General features: G+C 38.5%; 1 protein-coding gene across 1 annotated transcript in view; it reads right to left on the bottom strand.

The window, feature by feature from the left end:
* Window positions 1-16,559, bottom strand: part of caln2 (calneuron 2) — a 40,034-nt gene extending 23,475 nt beyond the window's left edge. The window contains exons 1-2 of the mRNA XM_032576978.1: window positions 15,690-16,559; window positions 5,527-5,651 (exon numbers count right to left, since the gene is read on the bottom strand). Coding sequence (XP_032432869.1) covers window positions 5,527-5,644 — 118 coding nt within the window. The 5' untranslated portion in view covers window positions 5,645-5,651; window positions 15,690-16,559. The remainder of the gene's footprint in view (window positions 1-5,526; window positions 5,652-15,689) is intronic.
* Between the last annotated feature and the right edge of the window lie 5,558 nt (window positions 16,560-22,117).

A 22,117-nucleotide genomic window follows, 5' to 3' on the forward strand; every position in this document is an offset into this window, starting at 1 on the left:
GGTGTTATTGCAAAGTAAATGACCAAATCTGATCCTCAGACAATTTAATACCAACTGGCATTGTAAATTTAATTAAACTGCATCATCATAAAGAGTCTTAATAAATGTCAGGGACGTCATGATGACATGAATTTGACCTGTTTGTCTCATAAGGTTCCTTTAAATTACATTTGTAGTGAATCAACAATATCAGAAAACTGAACTGAATTGAAAACTATAGAAGAGAATCAAATCAAATCTTTAGAAAGTCTTACATACTCAAATTTATTTACTTTTTTCTCTACTAATGTTTGTCATACTGCAGCCATTTTGTACTGAGTTATAAAACAAAGCATCTGCTGTGGTTCTTGTTGAACTACTTTCAGTATCTATTTCTGAACTTATTCATTCTAATGTTTGGTCTGAAATGATTTTCACATATAAATATGTCCAAACTTCAAGTAGCTTGAACATATTGGTTGATTGGCAGCCACAATTGCTTCTCTAAAGTTATTTAAGATGTTTTCACTTCTTGGCATTGTGTTAGCTTACACATGAATGATTTGGACCAGCAAACTGCCTAGACTGATGTTTTTATAAAGATCATGATTAATAACGACTGCTACATTCCTCTTATTCACTGTGGAAGCAGAAAAGGGGAACTCAGTTCCATGACTGGTTGTTTTGACTCTCATTGTTTTCCCTTGCATTTCTTTCTGATAAGTGATCAGTTATCTTCACCATCGTCTGTCTCATAATTTCATCTCATAACTGTCCTGGTGGGTTTTGGAGAGCTAGATTGGAGACAACTGCTGAAGTGTGGCACTAGATAGATTAATTTTCTCCAAAAATAAATAGCTAATGAGACAGGTGAGTGGCATTACAAAGATGGGGAAACACAGGAAAGGTGGGGTCAGTGGGTTTGATTGCTGGACTGAGGAACTTGAACCAAAAGGAAACCATTTAAGAAAATAAATACAAATACACAAAAAGTGTAACTAAGAAAAGTAAAACACAGGTACAAGTACAAGAAAAAACTGGTAATCAGAGCTAAAACTAGACATGGGGTGGCATGAAAAAAACCTGATTAGCAAGGAGTAAAATAAACTGATAGAAAATAAAAAAGACTTAAACTATAATTAACTAAACCCAACAGAAGCTATTCAGGCAGGTTACCACCAGAATAAAATACAAATAAAAACCTATGAGCCATAAATAACCCACAAACCAAAACATAAGCCAATGCACCAGTCTTATTGTGCAAAAAGAACATGTTCTATCACCTTTCTGACATTTAATTCAAAACTTTAATGTGTCACAGAGACAAACTACCACATGCTAATTAGTGACTGCTGGATTTTAGCAGGTCTGTATGGAGATGAAAGGTGCTTCCCTGGAGTAGATAAGTGGCTTCCCCATTACCTGTAAGTGCAGGAGATTTTCTCACAGACAAACCAAGGTGAGAGTCAGCTCCTTCCTTCTCTCCTCCCCACTGCCTGTCTAAGTCCCTTTTCTTGTCTCCCTCGCATCTTTTTTATACTTGCCATGTCTTACAAACCCCGAGAGGCCTCCACAAAGAACAATCACCACCATCTCTGCCAAGAGCGCTTCCGACTCCGTGTTCCCACGCAAAATGAGGATTCTTCCTAACAAGAAGTTGTGATTAAATGCACACAACCCAGAGGGAATGAGTGTGTTTGTGCAGCAGAAAGACTCCGAGCATTCTCACAGAATGGCCACAATTTGCAGCATATAACCTGTCAATCTCTGCAAAGACACAAAATCTCAACTAGTATTATCAGTCTAGTTTCTAGTGCAAATATATTTTTATTTTAAATGAGACAAAACTAACATATAAGTGACTTTTTGTGAAGATATAGGAGCTTGTTTTAAGTCAATAATTCTTTTATATTGAAGAAAAAATTCTTGTTCCACTTGGAGATTATTTCACTCATGATAGAAGAAAAATATCTTATTATAAGTGAAATAAACAACCAACTACAAACACTTTTTCATCAACATGACTTTCTGAAAATAAGATCCTATGCCTTATTTCAAGACAAAACTACATGTCCGTCCATCTGACTGTGGCTCTGTGGTAGAGTGGTTGTCTTTTGATTGGAAGGTTGTAGGTTCGATTCCAGCTTCCTCCTGCCACATGATTAGCATGCAACCCAAATTGCCTACCGATCTGCGTATCAGTGTATAAATGTGTTTGTGAATGTGACTCTAGTGTAAAGTGCTTTGAGTGGCCAAAATGACTGGAGAAGCACTATATAAGTTCAGTTCATTTATCTATTTTTCTGTCTGTCTGAATGTTGGAGCGTAAAGTTGAATTTCAGTCGCAGCTTGTAAATATCCCCCACTGTTCATAACTGGACTTGTCCTCCATGTTGCCGCCTCTCGTTTTTTTTTTTTGGGCTTTCTTCAAAGGGTGAGAATCACAGCCAAGGTGAGGCGCTCCGAACGAGGCCGAGTGTGCAGCCTCCCAGAACACACCGAGATCCATTTGTATGCAGCCCAACAGAGGGAACCACGTTTTCAATAGGGTACAAATGAGCTGGTCCCTGATGTGTTGCTCTACAGTGTGGGGGTGTGTGGGGTGTGTGTGTGTGTGTGCGTGTGTGTGTGTGTGTGTGTGCGTGTGTGGGCGTGTGTGTGTGTGGGTGTGGGTGTGCTTGCGGGGGTGCGCATGGGTGTGTTAGATTGCAGCCTCTACCAATGGTTGGGTGTTGCAAAGGAAGCCCCCAGGTCTACACATGTTCACATATGAAAAGCAGAGATGCTTTAAAAGTACAGAAAAGGTTTGAGGCGGTTCGTTCAAGGCGTTATTAACAATTCATCTGTCTATACAAACAGATAAACCTGTGAGAAACTTCTGAATCTCTCTGAAGTGGGATTAGACGTTTCATATGCAGGCAGCAGCTTCCAGCCTGGATATTTTGTCCACATCAAACAAACTTGTTGTTTACTCAGGATCTCTGGCTCACTGCAGCTTCACCTTAGAGTTTAAGAAACTGAATGCAGTTCATGCAGTTCTTTGCAAAAAGAAAACTTTTATCTTCTCATTTTGTGCATTTTGTTACTTCACAACCACAAACTGCAATGTTTTTATCGGGACTTTGTGAGGTAAACGAACGCAAACTGTTGCATAACCGTGAATCTGCACTGCCTCGTTTACTCTGATTCTCCTAAATTAAAACAAGTGCAAACATATGTCTGCAGAAGTCAACTAATTAGTAAAAAGTCAGACTGTGTGCAGTTTAGGTAAGGTCATTTTATTTACATAGCACATTTTCAGCAACAAGGCAATTCAAAGTGCTTTACATAAATTAGAAGAAAATACAAAGAAAACAACAAACCAAAAGAAATACAAAAATGTAAAAGTATAGAACTACATATTGGTTTCCTATGTTTAACAAGAATAAGTAGTCCATCATTTATAAACTAGTAGGGGTTTCTATGGATTATTGTTCTGATAAAACTAGATGTTGGTTCTCCATGTTTGGAGAACCAAACAAGTACCAAACAAGTACCATCTATAAAGTAGATGGTACTTTTTAAGTTTGTTCTAGATTTGTAAACTAACAGGAGTTTTTTTAGATCTTACTCCAATATTAAAAGTTTGAAGCTAAATGTTGATCTAAGGTAATGAGTACTACACAATATCTAAAAGTAATAAACCAAACAAACAGACAGAGTTTAATTTTAGTGTAACTACAAATAGCTAATAAAAAATGAAAAATGGAAAGTCATGGTTGCATGAAAAGTTCTGCTTAAATGTGCTGTGCTCAGATGTAACTTAATTTGAACTTCCTGAAAAATAGTCTGTATAGCAGAAAACTGACCATGTGCATCATCAAGATTTGCAGCGAAACATGGTGGAGACAGAATAATGGTGCTACAACAGACTGGTATAGATCAATGTATATTCATGTGTTAAAATGGCCTAGTCAAACTCCAGACGTAAACCAACGCGTAAGCTGTGACGAGACAAAAAATTTAATCTGTAGTTTTTCAAAGCTGGTGCATATAAATGTAGAAGTGATTATAGTGGCTGAATAAAAAACACATTTCAGGTTCTTATGAAAAAATGTCTCCTTTCACCTCACAGTATGTGGGACTTGGTGTAAAAACAAATGAAAAACACCGATGTTTGTGGTTGTGACAGAAAAGATGCAGAAAAATTGAAAGAGATGTGAACATTTCGGGATGAGGCTCCCCACATGACCAGGCCCCCTGAAAACAGACCAGTCATGATGACACATTTGAGTCAGTGGTGCAGTTTGGCTTTCGGTGCAGAAAAAATGTCTCTGCAGACTGGGCTGAGTCAATTCATGCAACAGGGACACTGGATTAAAAGATTTGTACAACAAAGTACTTCATAGCAAAGCACAGAGAGCGTTCATTCAAACTGCGGCAGGGCTTCGTGTATGAACACAAACAACAAACAGCCAGACACACTTTCATGCTCAGTCCTCACTCTGTGGCAGGATTAGCTGTTTGAGCAGCCCCCTAACAGAAACACTCACTGCCTGCTGCAACTCTTTGTTTTGATCAAGAAGCACAAAATGAACAGCGGATCTCCAATCAAACTGATTTTAAGACAAACTACGGCTTGTTTTTTCTAAAAACAAAATGTTATAACTAGGCCATTAATTATTAACCACTCACCAACGTAATCACAGAGAGCCATTACAGAAAACACCATCAAGTCTTCTCATCAGCTACAACTTTATGTGATATTAATGCTGAATGTCAATGTAATGATGCGGTTGTATTTAATGCTCAAGCAGAGTCAAACTGTGAGGCCAATCAACGCCTGCAGGAAACGTTAATCAAAGCAGAACCAGAGAGTCCGTCTTCATTTTGTGCTGGATGTCTATATCCAGACTCAGCTTTAATTTTACTCAACTGTTTTCTAGCAAACCTTAAGATTTGTTTGCAGCCTGCTTGTGAGCCAGTGTGTGCTTGTTGCACCATTTGACCTAATTTTAGAGACGACGCTGAGCTCCACAGTAAATCAAAATTGGCTTTGTTGAGTTTAACGTCACTGTGACTGATTGTACACAAACAGCAAGAACCATAAGAAATAAAACCCTGGAAGTCATTTTTGGTTGGTTAAGTACAGAGCAAATGGCTCCACTTTAGCGCCTATTATTGATGTTCGCAGTTACTCTGCCGTAATATTTATTACATCCAAACCAACTTTTGTGGGGACTGGTGACATAAATTTTCACGCAAGATAAAATATGAATGGGAAACTAATTAGGGTACCACCATAGATACACTAGTGTTCTGTCAAGCTCCACTTCCTTCCGAGTCGTCTGACTGATTTTATTTCCTAAGCTCCATAATTGGAAACCAATGCATCTAGTCAAGCTCTGACAGAATGGTTAAATGGAAAATCTTCACCTCTAGAGAATTGGAGCATTGTAACTGCATTGTTCCACCAGCGACCCATTAATTGTCTGTACCTCACACTTTGTTCTGCATCCACACATTCCTCCTCCTCCTCCTCCTCTGCTGCTGGGTTGGCACACTCACCTCCCAGCTCCTCAGTGGAGAGGCTGGTGAGCTGAAAGGCTTCGCTGCCCTCGGTCAGGGAGCTGCTCAGGTAGTTGTCCGGATAGAGCAGGCCTGCCCGCACATGGTGGAATGGCATCTTTTCCCTGCAAAGCAAATCCACGTTGTTGTTCAGAAATGTTACATGTGACTGTATTGTAGGGGAATTTTTCTGCCATAAGCGAACAGAGAGGTCTGCAGGCGGAGATTTGATCTGAGCAGAGACTAGTTTTGAGCGCCAGGAGGACGGTTTGAGATAGCACAGTGAATATTTGAAAGAGAGCAGAAGTTTTGGGTACAAGCATTACAAATTTTGAGAAGAAAGACATGAAGTCCAGCTTTCAAACTGAAATGTAAGCACAAGTAGTAAAAGTTTAGAAATCCTGCTTTCAGACTGAAAATGTGTGCTCTCGAATTATGGCAGGAAAATTCCCCCATACTGTATAATATTTATAATAATAATAATTCATAATTTTGAAGGCATTGTAGTGCTTTCTTAGACTTTAGGCCCCCTGACCACAATTCAAGAATAAATTAAACAAATTAGGATTAAAATACAACTTTTAAATTAAGATAATTACAAAAAAAATCTATTTTTCTACATTTTTTATTGAAAGAAACTGATTTGGAAAAATTTTCTTTTGCCCGATTTTGTTATTTTTTGTTACCAATATGAATTATTGTCATTTCTGTCCAAAGTTTTCACTTAACTTTACATTTTGGTCCATCTGATTATGTAATTTGTAATTATTAAATGATTGATCATTTCTTCAGGTACTCAGTTACTTGAGTAGACTTTTTACCAGAGACTTTTTTAATTTTGAGTAATTTCTTGGACAGCTACTTTTTACTTTGTACAATTTTTGGGTATTCTATTTAAAAATGGTCTTTTTTCAAAAAGTCATGTGACATTTGCGGCCTTAGTGAATTTTATTTGACCGTCCTCAGAGCAAAATGGCTCCTTAGATTGTAAAGGTCGCAGCTTAGTGTCAAACATTGAGTAAGTTTTCAGAGACATTTCTCCGGCTCCCTTTCTCCTCCTTGTACTGCTTCTTGTTCAACGGAGGAGAAAATCTCGTCAGCTGTTGTTTCTTCTAACTGTCCCTGTCAAACCCGCAGACTCCCCGTCCCGCAGGACAATCCCACCACCAGACACCTCGACATGAGACCTCAGGCCTGGTGACAGTACGCCACAGCTGCAGCAGCTGCTGCATGATCAGAGCAGCTCTTCTTTGATTTGTCAACTCTGTCCTGCTCCACGTGTCACAGTCTGACATTTTGGTGATACGCTTCATGTCACATTCATCCTAAGTTTAGATTTCGAGGTACGGGGTAGAAAGAAATCCCGAAGGAGCCAGGACAGGGATGGAAGTGGGCATATCTACGCTAACTAAAACAGCCGCTTCTATGTTCTTGCAAGAGAAGATTTTGACCTGAATTTTGGTGAAGATCTTAGAATCAAACCTGCAGCGAGCGTGAAACAAAAAGTGGGATTGTCAGCTCTGCTGATCTGCAAAGGGCAGCAGGTGTGAAAGCTGAGTCTCTCAATGAGACAGTGACAGACAGTGCCGTGTGTGTTACTGTGTGTGAGAAGTGGTGTTAATGTGTACACGGCTCGTAAACTCAGAGGAAATTTGCTCTTCAGTCCATCTGCTGCTGCGTCTAAACATGCCTCACCTGCACACTGAACTCGCTCAGGTCACCACAGCAACATGCGTCTCTTCTCAAGACAAAAGCATCTGCCAGGAAGGTGGAAACACACATCCACTAATATACTTAAGGCTTTCAATTCGATATTTTACGTACTGGCAGCTGGATTCCTCTTGGAGAAGCAGAAATGCAGATGAGGATCATAAACAACATTAAATAAAACTAAAATTTTCTGTAGCCCATACAAATGGACCAAAATATCTAAAAAAAATTGTAATCTGGAAAAAACATTTTGTCACCCCATAAAATAAGAAATTCATGGATGATGACACAACAATGACAGTTGGAAAATTTTGTTGAAAAAAAAAAAAGCAAATTTTTTAAAAGAAAAATTTCAAATGGGCCTAAAGAGCCATTATTGCACAGAGACAATGAAATAGCCTAACCAACTTAATTGAATTGCTTCAAATAACAAGCAGTTCAATTAAGCTTAACTTGTCAAATTTACTCTTTTATTCATGAATTGTGATCCTTTGTGTCAGGATGTTTTTCCAAAGTGATTTTGATTTCCTTAAGACATTAAAAAGGTGGGGAAAAGGTTTGTAAAAAAAAATTGCTGGGTTCCTCCTCTGGAAACTGCAGATGAGAAGCAGGAAAGTAGCAGCATTTTAAACTAATTCACCAATTCAAAGCATAAATAGCATGAATTAAGAAAACTAAACTTCTCTGTAGCCCAATGATTTGTGAATGCATGTAAATTGCCCAAAACACCTAAAATTCTTGAAATCTGGAAAAAAAACATTTTGTCACCCCATAAAATAAGAAGTACATCCATGGATGATGATACAATGATGATAGCTGGAAGATTTTCTTGAAAAATGTGCATTTTTAAAAGAAAAAATTCAAATGGACCTAAAAAGCAACACAGGTAATGCATGGAGTGAGCACTCTTGTTACAAAGATCCATCCATTTTCTAACACCCTTGTCCCTAGTGGGGTCAGGAGGTGCTGGTCTATCTCCAGCTAACGTTCCGGGCGAGAGGCGGGGTCACCCTGGACAGGTCGCCAGTGTGTCGCACTTGTTACAGAGATCATCTGTTCAATTCAATGAAAACTAAAGTGACTCCTGCAGGGTTTTTTGTGAGCATAAAGTTTTTAATTTAAAAAGCAGCTTTTATTTTTTTTGTCTTCCCTGTCATTTCAAAACATCTGCTGATGCCAGCGGAGCGAGTTTAATGACTTTCCGCCCTCTCCAAGCGGTCCTCCTGAGTTTGGCATAATTAGCTTCAGCAGCGACTTTCTCCATGTCTGAGCCAGATGACGAAGAGCGTTTGACTCCAAAATTGTTCAAACCCCTGTCAGGTCTTGATTACAAAATGTTCATTCAACATGTTTGTTTTTGAAATAAAATGAGATACTCAAACGATTATAAAACAATGTGGAAGTTAAAGTAAGACCTTTGCTCTGAGTAGATTGTGTTAGGTTAAATTTGTAACTTCAGCCTGCTTTCTAAAACAGTCATTGCTTTTTTTATTGCTCTGCTACCTTTCCAACTTTCTGTATCTACTAAGTTTTATGTTGTGCAGCATTTTTGCATTATGTTGTTTTGCAGAATTTAGCTGTAAGATTTTTTTTACCATCTATGCCAACAGCTATTCTGCCTTTGTTTGTCACTACCAACCAACGATTACATAACTAGAAAAACAGGAAATTATGCCACAGTTGCTTTTTAATGTTTATGTAAATGTGCTTGCAGACATATAATGTTTGGCTGAACTGTTCAAGCACATTTAGGTATCAGAACCAAAATAAAAATGGTAAAAATCTTCCTAAAATTTCTAAAAGGCTGTAAACAAACATAACGACTACATTGCAAGATAAAAAGAAACAGTTCAAAGATTTCTGAGCGACCTTTAGGGTGTTTTTTTTTTTTTTTTGCATGTCTTTGTTTTAGCAGGTTATAGAGGGTGCAATGTTTATTTCACCTAAGAAAAACTTTGTCTTTTTTATTTGTCATATTCAAAATGTTAAAAGGTAAATGACCTGCAGTTGTAAAATGTTTTTCCAGCCTGAGGACTCCAAAACAAACCATAGATGTGTAAGTGAATCATTTACAACTGTGGCAATGATGTGCAAAAAGCTGCAATAAAAATATAACTTTAATTGCAGAAGCATTAATGTGTCCAACCTTTATTTTGGACACATCAATTCAATGGGAAGAGTCACAGTGACTGTTTGCACAGCACACAATTACTGTAAAAAATAAATAAACCAGATTTTTTTTATTTACCCTGCACTTTTGAGTTAATATTACTCATGACTTTCTGTTTACTATAATACAGAAATGATGAGACACAAATTTATTTTCTTTTCTCAAAATGACATAAATATTTAAGAAGTTTCAACTTATTGGCTGATTTCTTAAGATATTGCTTCAATATTTTCACATATAATTCAAAAGACTAAAAGCTTTTTGTCTCTGAGTGTTTTTGCAAACTATAACCTGGACTTTTTTGTTATTTTTGAAGTAATAGCTGTGAAGAATGACACTCTCTTATGGGGTAAAGACAATTAATTGGATTAATCAGGATTAATCAATTATTGAAATAATTGGCAACTAATTTAGTAATAGCATTTAATCAAAAATATTAATATTTAACAACACACCATGTGCATTGCTTTTTCATTATTTTGCATGTATTCTTTTCTCATCTGAAAACACAACTTTGCTGTACATTAAGAAATAACTACTGAAGAATTAAATAAATGCATGAAAACTGCAAATTTACGCACGAGTTTTCATATGTTTCATCCGTAGTGAATCCATTTCTCGACACTAAATTAATAACATAAACTGGTGGATTATTTCCATCAGTATGCTGCAATTGCCAAATTACTCAGCTACCTTAAATTAAACAGTGTGCACAAATTAATTATAATTAATAGACAAATTAATTAGACATATGACATAAAAGTAATTTGGGTATTTCAGCGTCCATCTGTTCTCATAATTGTTCCCCGAACAGAAAACACCCACTCAGCCACTGCAGAATCCAGCACACACACACACACACACACACAAAAATCACAAAAATCTGTCCCATTTGTATCCTTTATCCTTTATCTGTCAATGCCTGTTATCTGTCTTTCTATTCTCTGATTATTTTTTTTAAACCAACTTGTGAAATCACTGAATGTTGTCAAAGAGATGGACATCAGAGCTGACAGACACAGTCTTTAGCAGAAAGCCTCCATCTGATAAGCTCCATTGCCTCCATTGCCTGAGTGTAGGAAGAAGAGTGGCGTAAAGATAGACCGGTATGCGGGTTGATAGGTGGGATGGGATGGAGGGAGCGGGGTGAAGAGAGTGAATGAAAGTGGGCTGGCTGACGGTGTTCGAACTGTGGGGTTACCTGAACGCCAGGGAGCCCAGCTTCCAGCCTGCAGTGAGAACAAATTTACACCCAACGGAGAGGCTCAAATTAAGGAAAAAAGACTGAGAACAGGCTTTGAGGGGGAGAATGAGCCCTTTCTCCCTTCCACATTCCTCATATTATTCCCCAGAGAGACAAATGCATTACCAGAATGGCAGAAAGGGGTCAGAACTGTGATTTCTTTCAGCTGCAGATCCACAGGCCATCACAGCCAGACAGCACTAATAGGATAACATAGAGGAATCAAACCGGACCTGCATTTGAGCTCAACATGCATTCAATATGCAAAACCTTGCAAAAGTAAAAATACCTGTTAAACCTTTCCTCACACAACCACAAACTTTAATATGCTACTGGGATTAAACGGAATAAAAAACAAAAAGACCATAAAATTATAACATGCATTTGTATGAAGCCCCTTTTTCATCTGATATTCAAAAATAAAAACCAGAGCAACTGACTCAGATGAAAAATATCTAAATAATTAAGAAACCAAAAAAAAAAAATCATAATAATAATCAAACCTAAACAACAAAAAATCCATGTCCAGTTTGAAAAGACAAAGACAAAGACAAAGTAGACAAAGACTAATAAATCCTACCCCCAGTTCTCTCATCCAATATGTCCCATACATACATAAATAAGCATCTAATTTTTAGATATGAAGAAACTCTTGAGAAAGATCAGGAATAAAGTTGTGGAAATGTTTAAATCAGGCTTATGGAAGAGTGGAAAGAAGAAAATACTTGTCAAAATCCAAGAATGAAAAAGTGCGCCTCTTAGTTGAAATCAAAATTAAATATTTTAGCCTATCTGGAAACTGCCAAACAACACTGCACATTGCTCTGAATGCTTCCTTCCTACTGGGAAACATGGTGGCGGAAGGAGACATATTCTCTACTTCTGTATCACTTCGGATCAAATCTTTTAAGATCCTCAGTAGAGGTGAAAGAGCCATTTTTCCCTGAAACTGCAGGTTGGTTTAGATTAAAACATGTTCATGTTAGAATAGTAAAGCCAGAATTTGTGGCTTAAAAACATGTTGCTCACAAATGTCCTTCATCTTGTCTGACTGAGCAATTTTGCATCAGTCTCTAGATCTGAAGCTGGTAGAAACAAACTCCAAAGACTTTTAGAAGTAGCTTGAAAAGAGTTCAGATTTTAGTTTTACAAAAATGTTGGAAAACATTAATTATTTTTCTGCTGCATCCCAATTATGCACTACATTGTGCTTTTCCTACATTGAAGGTTTAAAGCAGGTTTACATTGAATCCTGTAATATTTAAATCAACAGCAGTATGTTGCTCTGCATGTCTTTGCCAATAAGAGCTCTAGCAAAGAGACGAAAACAATGAAACATAAGTTGAAGCACCGATGCTGTTATTTATCATTTGCCACAGACCACAAAGCCAAACAAATGAGGGAGTGTCAATTTATGGATCAAAGGAGGACATGTGCAACATCAACAAACCACCTACAATAAAAGTGCTTTTTTATTGGATTTACAGAATTTAAACCAATAATAAAATGATAAATGGAAATCAAATTATTTCCAGTGTCCTTGGTTTCCCCCTTCTGCACAACAACACATTGTCAGTGTGCCATGCTGATGTCACCTTGGGCATATCCAGGCAGTCACAGCACAGCTGTGATCTCAGCTGTCTTTCTCAAACCCATCAAGCTGCTTTCTAAAGCCATTTCCTCAGGAGAGGAGCTGCAGTCGCCTTGCTGCAACTTCAGCCTGGGTCACTCAGATCAATCCAACGCCGGAAATAAGCTGCTGCAACAGTTCATCATTTCGGACAAGACAATCAGTCAATATGGAAATACTAAAAGAAAATGCTAAAAGTTTAGATTTTAAAGGATGGCTAAAAATTTTGAATGTATCAGCAGTTTATTTTCTAAAAAATGAAACATTCAGTCACCTTCAGGCCTTCTGGGAGCTCTTTAAAAGATTTTAGTTCTGATCTTTTGGCATAATTAAAACATTCAACCAGAAGACCTGGTGTGCCTAATAAAACTATTTCTGCTTTAGTTTGGGGAAAGGGTCTTAAAATTCTCCCTGAATGAAACATGTAGCCAATGAAGGGACTTTAAAATGTGTGAGGTGTTAACTTCATTTCTTGTTAACATTCTCACAGACAAAAGGTCATCCCAAATATTTTTTGGGTTGTAAAATTTCATATTACTTGCCAATTTAGCAGGAAATTAGGAGTACACATAAGGACAATATTGACATTGGCTAAATTAGAAGTCGGCCCACCACGGTAACAAATTTTGGTAGGCAATAAATTGTTCCAGAGGTTATTGTGATAAACAATAATATTGTTGTTTTGGGAGCATTTTTGAGTAATATAATGCTATTGGCAAAAATAATAATGTAAGAACACATTCTCAAAGATTAATTAACTTTAAATTCTGATGAACATTTAACATGGAACTCAAAGATATTTTAAATATCCCAAATAAATAAAGAAAACAACAGAAACAACAAATAAAAAATTAATTATAAAGTCTCTGTAAATAAAACTGTCCTTCAAACAAAAGGCTAGACTGAAGCACCAGACTAAAGACTTTATCCAGTTTTTGGCAGAAAGGGGAAAAAAAGATAAATCATGGAAATTATGAGTTGGAAATTATTGAGTTTGATTTAATTTATCCTGCGATTAATTGATTTACTGATTGTTGTGACAGATCTAATGACTGGTTTGGAGCGACTCTAAAATTTCACTTTTCGTGGGATGTTTCCAGTCTGGATCAGTAAATCTCTCTCAACAGTCGAGAGAAATTTGTTTTTTTTCAAATCCCCTCTATCCAACTGTGACTCTGCTGAATATGAACCAGTTTATAATCTGCTTCAGTTTACAGAAAATTGTTGGCATGTTGACCCTTTGCAACTACGTCACTAAATCCTTCGAAGCGCCATTATGGACGTCGGAAGAGAGGATCCGGAGTATTGAACTGAAGTTGTTTTCCTAAGTTGTTTTTGTCAGTTTATTCGTGGCTTCGTCTTGTTCGAGTCAAGCTAATTTGTCTTTGAACGTAACACACCTGGTTGGGCCTCACAGACGGCGGTATGTACGGGTCGGTTTCTAAGCCAGCTTAGAAACCGACCCGTACTTATTCCCTCCTGACGTGTTGACCAAATCACCGACTTTTCCTGAATTCACCCCACATGATTTCTGTCACCGTGTCATGAGCAGCGTTTCCCCTTCAAGTCTTAAAAACGTGCAGAAGACGAGATGCTAACCAGTTTTTTCCGTACATGCTAGGCTACGTCATGTTGGGGCACTGTTTCCATGGTTACCAGTGGTTAGACGCGTACCTTCTCCATAATACAACATTTGATATGTTTCTAATTATACTTACCTAAAAAGTGTATGAACGTTAATCTTCTTACCTTGTAATGGCTGCCAGCCATTATGATTGACAGCTGCTGCATCTTTCCTCATTAAAAGTTATACAATAAACTGACAAGTTTGGTTTTCACCCTTGTCTGTTGGTGCAGAACCCTGTGGCCATTTTTACTGCGAAATCAACTAAATAAAAGCGATTCTAGGCTACCAGGTGTGCGTAGGTTGTTTTGACGTCCGTCATGGCGAAGTGGGCGGGGGTTCGGAGAGAGTGACGTCACGTGGAAAGGGTTAATACGGGGCAAGACTTCATGGGTGAGGGGTATTTGAGATGCAAAACTCCTTAGGCAGGTGGTCATAATGTTACGCCTGATCAGTGCAGAGTTAAAGGGCTTGTTAGTTCATGTTGTAATGTTTTGTGTTTGCTTAGATATTGAAATTAAGGTTGTTTCTACTTATAAAGCCTAAACAGCATTGGACCTAAAATTAAGCCGGGCGGAACATAGTGAACTCTGAATGCTGACTGACAGAAAAACAATCAAACCAGTTGATCAGTTTTGATTTAGGCCTTCTGTGGATCAAGAAGATCCGACCAAGAAGGGAAACGCAGATAGAACCATCAATGTGCTGCAACAAATGAAATGAAAATAGATGTTTTTAGCCTGTGACGTTGAGTGATAATGTTATCGAAACAAAACAGGTAATTACTGAAAATCTATTGGACCTCAAATCAAACCATGTGGAACAGTACAATTCACTCTGTTGCAACCAAACTTGGTGATCAGCTGAAGCAGCAGCGCTGGATAAAGGTGAATCACTGACCTTCTCTCAGGTGGTCTGAAATGACAATGACAGATTTCACCAGATGGAGAGAAAAAAGGACCAGACATCATGGTCTGAGGCGTCTAGAAAAGGGGAACACGGCTGGTGCCTCCCAGCTTGAAGCTTCAATCTGCTGCTACATGTCAAATATGGGTGTGTGTGTGTGTATAAACTAACAACCCCTCCTTCTCTCACCCACCCACGCATAAAAAAAAGAAAAGAAAAAGCTTGGCTTGCACCAACAAACTCGGTTTCCTGGTGGACAAATGTCCACTAGTTGTCCTCAGGACTGTCTCCTGCGTGGCATTGATGAGTGTGAGCAGGGCAGGTGACAGATGTGACCAGGATGTGACAGAGACTGTGGAGTTGACAGTGAGTGTTGTTGAGGTTTGGACTGCAGTCAGTCTCCATTTATCAGAGCCGAGCTGCTGCAAGCTGAACATCAGAGCCGCTGATGAAGCCACCAAGCATGATATATGATGGAGAGCTTCACACCCCGCTGCGCGCAGAGACAATTACACTGTAATTACACTTATGGCTCGTGATGGACCTATAATCACCTAATCACATCGATCAAAACCCACGCAGCGCGTACTGACGCGCGCCGCGCACACCTGCGCCCGTGCAGAGATGGCCAGAAACACGCTGAAACAGTGGGACATATAGACACACGCATCGTGTTTGTCAGCCATTAAGACGAGCATAAGGTGCAGATGCAAGTGATAACACGCACGCTTCACGCATCCACAACAGGTGTAGCCACCAGCTCGGCTCTGCGGGCATCAGGAGGAGCGACCTGTGGGTAGTCACCTTCAGCACCTTCAGCACCTTCAGCACCTTCAGCACCTTCAGCACCCTCACTCAGAGGTGACCAGCGCAGCCATACCTGCCAAAGAAGCTGGTCCCCCGGTGTCAGAGTCCCCTCCCGTTCCGCTAGTGCGCCGGTGGCCGAGGGGCTGATGCTGATTTGAGCTGCCGAGGTGTGTTTAGTCCGATTGCATCCGTCCTGTCCGCTGGAGGAGTCCGTCCAACAGCCGAAGATGGACTCATTCAGTCTCGGTGCTGGACCTGGCTCCGGGAATCCACCGGTGTGTCATGTGCCCCCCTCACTTTTCTTTTTTTTTTTTTTCAGACACTTGTTCAGGAAAATATCAACTGGTTAGGTGAACACGCTGGCGACCAACATGAATTAATCGGAATCTAGTTTCCTTTTAAAGCCCACTTCTCCTCGCCATGTCTTGAAGATGTGGGGTTGTTGCCCAGACGGACGCACCCGCAGCCGCCCACGGGTCTGTGTGTCTGAGATGCGCTGCTGCTGCTCCTTCTGCTGCTGCTCCTTCTGCTGCTGCTGCTGCTGCTGGTCCTCCTTCTTCTACAAACACAATCACGATTAAAATTCAGCCTGCACTGTTGAATCAGAGGAGAGAGCCCGGAGCTCAGATCGTCCAAGCGGCGGATTGAAGGGAAGGGATCTCCCGCGGCTCCCGGTGACAGACTTAACCCATTTAATATGTCGGTCCAGTCCGATGAAGGAGGGGCCGCATCGGAACCAACCGGGGCAGCTGATTCTCAGAGGGAGCTCATCTCAGGTGTGTCTGTGAGAGAGTGAAAGCGAGAGGCAGAGAGAGAGACTGCGAGGTCCGAGCAATTAAGGTTGAAGTGGATCAGTGAGGCACCGACCTCCTCTCTCCCCCGGACCGAGTGTTGCGTTTATGTGTTTTCATTTAACACATTCTGCACAGCTGGATGTTGGCATTGATGTCCAATTATGGTGTTTAGGAAATGACATCAGCCGCAGTACCCATGCAGTATGTATATTTCTCCCTTCCTCTCACCAAACCATCCTAATCTTCATCTTTCCCCTCTCCCAAAAAGTTACAAATCAGCTTCTATAAAGTTTAAAAAGCATGAAAATGTATGTTCGGGTTAAAAATTAAAATCTTAATTCTCAAATCTCTGTAAAAGATAGAAAGAAAGTAAATCAAGCGATTTGTCCAAAAAGATCACAATTGTATCTTATAAAGCTTTTATAAGTTAGACTGTCACAGTGCTGTACATAATGGTGAAGTGGAAGGAAAATTATATTTAATAGAACATTATGGTGGCTATGATGCTGTGGGAATCCTTTTTCTTCAGAATTGATCTAAAATTAACGGATTGAATCCAAAGACAAGTCAATCCTGGAAGAAATCTGTCAGAAGATACAACAGACTTGAGTTTGTGTTGGAGGTGAAACTGAACATTAAGCTAGCGCCAAAACTAAATGTTTCAGATGGATACTCAAAGTCCAGACCTGGATTCATTAAAAATCTGCTCCAAAACCTGAAACTTGATGTTCACAGATACTCTCTATGCAAGCTAGCTGAACTATATATCATAATAAAAATCGGCATAAAATTCGGTTTCAAGATGTACAAAGCTGGTGGAGACATACCTGAAAAGACTTGCAGCTGTAATTTCAGCAGAAGGTATTTGCAGAAAAGCTAAATGCCAATCTACACATCAATTTTTAGATCCTCATGTGTTAAAAAATTGAAAATCATCCTTATATCTCACATTTACTATGTCATATCATCCCAATAAATCTGTTTAAATATGAAGTTTATTGATTTAATGTAACAGAATAGTGAAAAAGTCAAAATGTTAAGCCCTTATTTTACCCTCCACAAACTTTATTGTCCCTGAATTTAATATATCTTCACCTTAAAATAATGGCCTAGTCACGTTTTGCTAAAAGATGAATAAGGTAAAAAAAAATAAAAATCCCCTTTATTTTAGTATAACAATATAGAACATTCAAAAAGGGCCATGCAAGAAAGCATGTACAGAAAATAAAAATATATTACTGCTTCATGTAACCAAATGATCCATTGAGATTTAAAATCTCATTTACAACGATGACTTGAACAAAAAATAAATAAAATAAAAGTTGCAGCACAAAGCTTTGCCTTTCCTTTCTCAAATTCAAACAATAAAAACAAATAAGGTCTGTCTGCTCAGGGCGGACGGACAGTGGCTTCACTTCTCAAACCTCTTCTCAACCTCCAACATCTTCTGCCCTCCTTATCTCGCTGTCGTCTTTTGCTTGCCTCCTCATTAACATATCCTACCAGCATCCCATTTGCAGCCAGCATACTAATTACATAATATACCCATCACTGGGACCGCAGCAGTTCCATTGAAGTTCTCGCCTGGAGGTTCAAAACCGTGTTTCCCACTCCTCTGTGTGATTGTAATTAAATGGAGTAGCTGCACTGCATTCAAGCAGCCGTTGTTGTGCGAAGGGCCAACGTGTTGTGTTTGCACCCGGGGGCCATAACTGTGTGAGGGGCCACCAGGCTGCTGTTTCTCACTGGAAGCTGAAGCAACACAAGTGAGCCTGAAAGCACTCTGGGCAAATCCAACGAGCCGCTTAAAGGTTTTAAGCAATTTGTCTCGAGATTAAGCACAAATTACACCAACTTAATAAATAAAGTGATTTCATTCTCACAGTGATCACGCTGAAAAGGTGAACCTTGTTCTTTTTTCTTTTTGAAAACCGGTGCTACTCCTCGTTTTGGCACTGTCCGTGGCGCTGAAGGGCTCTCCGAGCGCAGCAGAGGCAGGACAAATGAAGGTGAAGCCTGCGCCTTATGTCAGCCTTTAGAAACAGACTGACTTAAATTTATGGTTGTTCAAATGAGATCTGAGCTCCTTCAAACAGTTTGTCCTCAAAGAGAGAGCAAAGGAAGCAAATTGTTTTCTTGCAGCACTCTAATTTTATAAAACATTAATAGAAATGGATTGAGAAGCACTAATTTTATGTTTCTCATACATCAAAATAATATTTTATGATCTCTTCTGTACTATTTTGTTTAAGGACCTATTGCTTAGTTGACTTTTTGATCAAAATTAAAGAAGATAAACTACTAAACTAAAGTAGATGAAGTAATATTCTGGGAACCCAGTCAGAAAGAAATTAATTTTAGTGATTTATGAACCTTTGGAAATGGAAAGGAAATCTTCTTTTGCTAGATTTAATTTGCTTAGGAAGAAAAAATGTTGCTTTTAACTCAACAATGAAAGACAGATGTTATTTTGAATATTTCCTGAAACTTAGATCTATTTATGCAACATAGAGCTCCGGTATGCAGCATTGGCAGGGATATACGATTTTGCAGAAAGTCTATATGATCATCAGAGTTGTACTTTTTTGAGAACCAAACACATGTGCTTCAATAACTTTCAATCAACCCTTTGTTTTGAAGGTTTCTTAGCTACATTTTTTGCAAAACAACAAAACATTACTAGCAACTTTCGAAGGAGAGCCTTTAATATTTATTTTAATAGTTTTTACCTGCAAAGGGAATGTGAGTTTAAGGGTTTTGAGTTGTTCAAACTCTCAAGATTCTCATCAACATTTCATTAAATTTTGTTACAGCACCTTGTTAACTGGACTTTTTTATGACTGTCATTGCACTATTTGTTCTTGTATTTTTTTGCAAACCGACTATTAAATCCCTTCACTGTTACTATTATTCACTATTAAACAACTTCACTGACCTTGGACAAATTCAGCGCATACAGAAAACAGAAAGGCCAGAAATGTCCAAATTCTGATTCATCAAATGTATCATTAGAAATTATTACCTTTAATTTTCAAGGACAACAGAATTTTTTTTTATCATTTCAGCATTTAGTAAACCACTGTTCCCCTTACAGTCCTGGCACACTGTAAGGGGTAAAGATTAATGAAATGCACTGAAAAAAATTCCCTAAAATCTGAGAACAACTTAGCATTTAGTTAATTCACTTATATGAAAAGAATAATTGTCATTACAAAAACCTAATCAATATTAACAAAAAAAGAAAAAAACAATTGCATCTCTGCCTTTAAATATTTCTGCAGATCTGTTTTTGTCAATTAGACAGAAATTAGTCTTCTCCAAAGTTTGACCATTCCTCTTTGTCCAGACTGCTGGGCTCTTCTTCACTCTTCAGCTCAGCCTGCAGCTTTTCTGCAGGATTTAAGTCTAAAGGCTGAGCTGGAGATGAAACCCGGATGATTTTGTGTCTTACGTATCATTTCTGTGTTGTTTGGGATGACAATGGGAGAAACTCAGATTCAAAATGTGGAAAAAAAATTAACTTGGAAGCAATTTGATCTTAGTTCAGCATATATCACTCACCTGAAACTGTCCAGTGGCTTTTAACCACTTGCATGTTTTTTTTTATATCAGCAGGGTTCATTTGATATTGAATCAATATTTCATAAAATATAAAATAACAGACTATTACTCAATGTGATGTGCTGCAATGGCTGGTTTATTTCTGTGTTTATCTGATTTATTAATTCGTTTAGGTTCTTGGGAAGGACCCACCTGTGCAGTGAGTGGCTGCCTGGGTGATCATCTGAGTTTCAATCCCTTTCTTTGGTTGAGTGATCCCATTTTCTGCATTAGGTTTCTGGTGTGTTGCTCAATCAAATATCACTTCACCACCCAACCAAATGTCAGCAGCTCCCATTGTGTGCTTCCTACAATAAGAACCTTTGCACTGAATCTATAAAGTTGACTTATTTCCAGCGTCTTGATCCGCAGCGTTATCCCTCCCCGCTGACAGTGTGAAACACTTCACCCCGAGTACTACATGGATTTTAAGCTCACAATTGATACCTGCCAGGTGACCTGAGAGAATTGCCAATTGGGTAAAAAAAAAAAAACTCGGGCTTTGCAGGCATGAAAAGAGGAGTCGCAGGAGGAAGTTTGAGCTGTCAAACGGAGCCGTGGGGTGCACTAACTCTGACCTCACAACAAATCAATACAGACAGTCATTTCTACAGAATCTAACTTTTCTGGGTTTTTTAATAGACTGAGACCTTTTTTTGGATAGTGTTTTATCCAAGCCTTGCAGCTTTAATTACTCCATATATGAGACCACGATTAAAACATAGCCTGCGAGAAAGACTCAACACTCTGTTATTTAATTAGACTATTGACAACTGGGAGTGCCAAGAATTTCTCAGAATGACACGCACTTAAAAGTTTAAATGGGAATCCCGACTAATCTGACTTGGACGGCTTAATAGGGTAACACTGGCACTGGTCGTGTAAAGGAGAAGAGCACAAGACTGGAAATGTTTTTGTCATGAAATTGCTCAAATGCATTCTTGAATTTGCAGATTAGTGTTGTCAGTTCTGATGATTTTCTGTAGAATGAAGACTACACTTGAAACACTGGTGAGGAAAATCAGATTATAGAGCAAAATCTAATCATAATCTAATATCTAATCCTTTTTTATTAAATTAAATTAAGAACTTCACTGATTGAGATCAAAAGATATGATTTACTTTAAGGTTTTCATACAATGTTACTAGATATGTTACAAATAAAACATTGTCTGTTCGTATTTCATATTCAGAAAACTTATTTCCTGCTATTACTACCTGCAACTAATCTTTTTTCCTGATTTGTGGATTATTGGTTAGCTGGATAGTTGTCTCGCTTGGCATTTCAAACACATCGGTTTTCAACTAACATTTGCTACAATGCTTTCAGATGTTATCTCTTACTTTAAAATGCAAAATAAATCTCTTTTTTCAGCCTGGCTCTTCCTGCACATTCACAGAAACATGTAGATCTATTTTAGATCAAGTTGAAATACCTTTGCTATCAGACAACATTTATATGTTTTAAAGACACTTTAGAAACACATTGACAGTAATTTCATACGAGTTAAAGAAATAAAGTTTCCTTTTTTTCATTAGACAACAGATTAAAATGGCTCAAAATACAATTTCTGTCCCGTACACAATGTTTGTGCTGATTTGTGGACAAAAAAAGCACATTTAATTCAAAGCAGAGTTGATAAAGGAGGAGCATTCTGAACAAGATCATTCGCATTTTAAAGTTCAAGTTCAGGTACATCAATGCACTTCCCTCACAAGCAGGAAAGGTAATGTTAATGTTCTCCCTCTGAGTGTTAATAAACACAAAAAGATTTTTTTTTTTTCAGATTAGTTGGGAAATAAAACTTAAATTACAGGCTCAGTGCAGTGAAATGAAACTGTAACATTGTAGAAAACACATTTCTTCTACTTTTTTATCTGATACAGAGAACTGCAGAGAAGCAAACCCTTGATCTTGTTTCCCTCCAGAGGTGGAAAATTTCACGTTCAGATCATAACCTTGCTCTGTGACACATTCCTCATCTCTCCCATTCCAACCTAATTTTCATTAGCATTTAAATATTGTCATCATCCATTCCACTCCACCTCTCCTGCTTGGTAATTTCATGTCCCGAGGATTTGATGACCTTCCGTGGGGAGAAATCTG

The sequence above is a fragment of the Xiphophorus hellerii genome, chromosome 11 (genome assembly GCF_003331165.1).
Source record: "Xiphophorus hellerii strain 12219 chromosome 11, Xiphophorus_hellerii-4.1, whole genome shotgun sequence".
Lineage (NCBI taxonomy): Eukaryota > Metazoa > Chordata > Actinopteri > Cyprinodontiformes > Poeciliidae > Xiphophorus > Xiphophorus hellerii.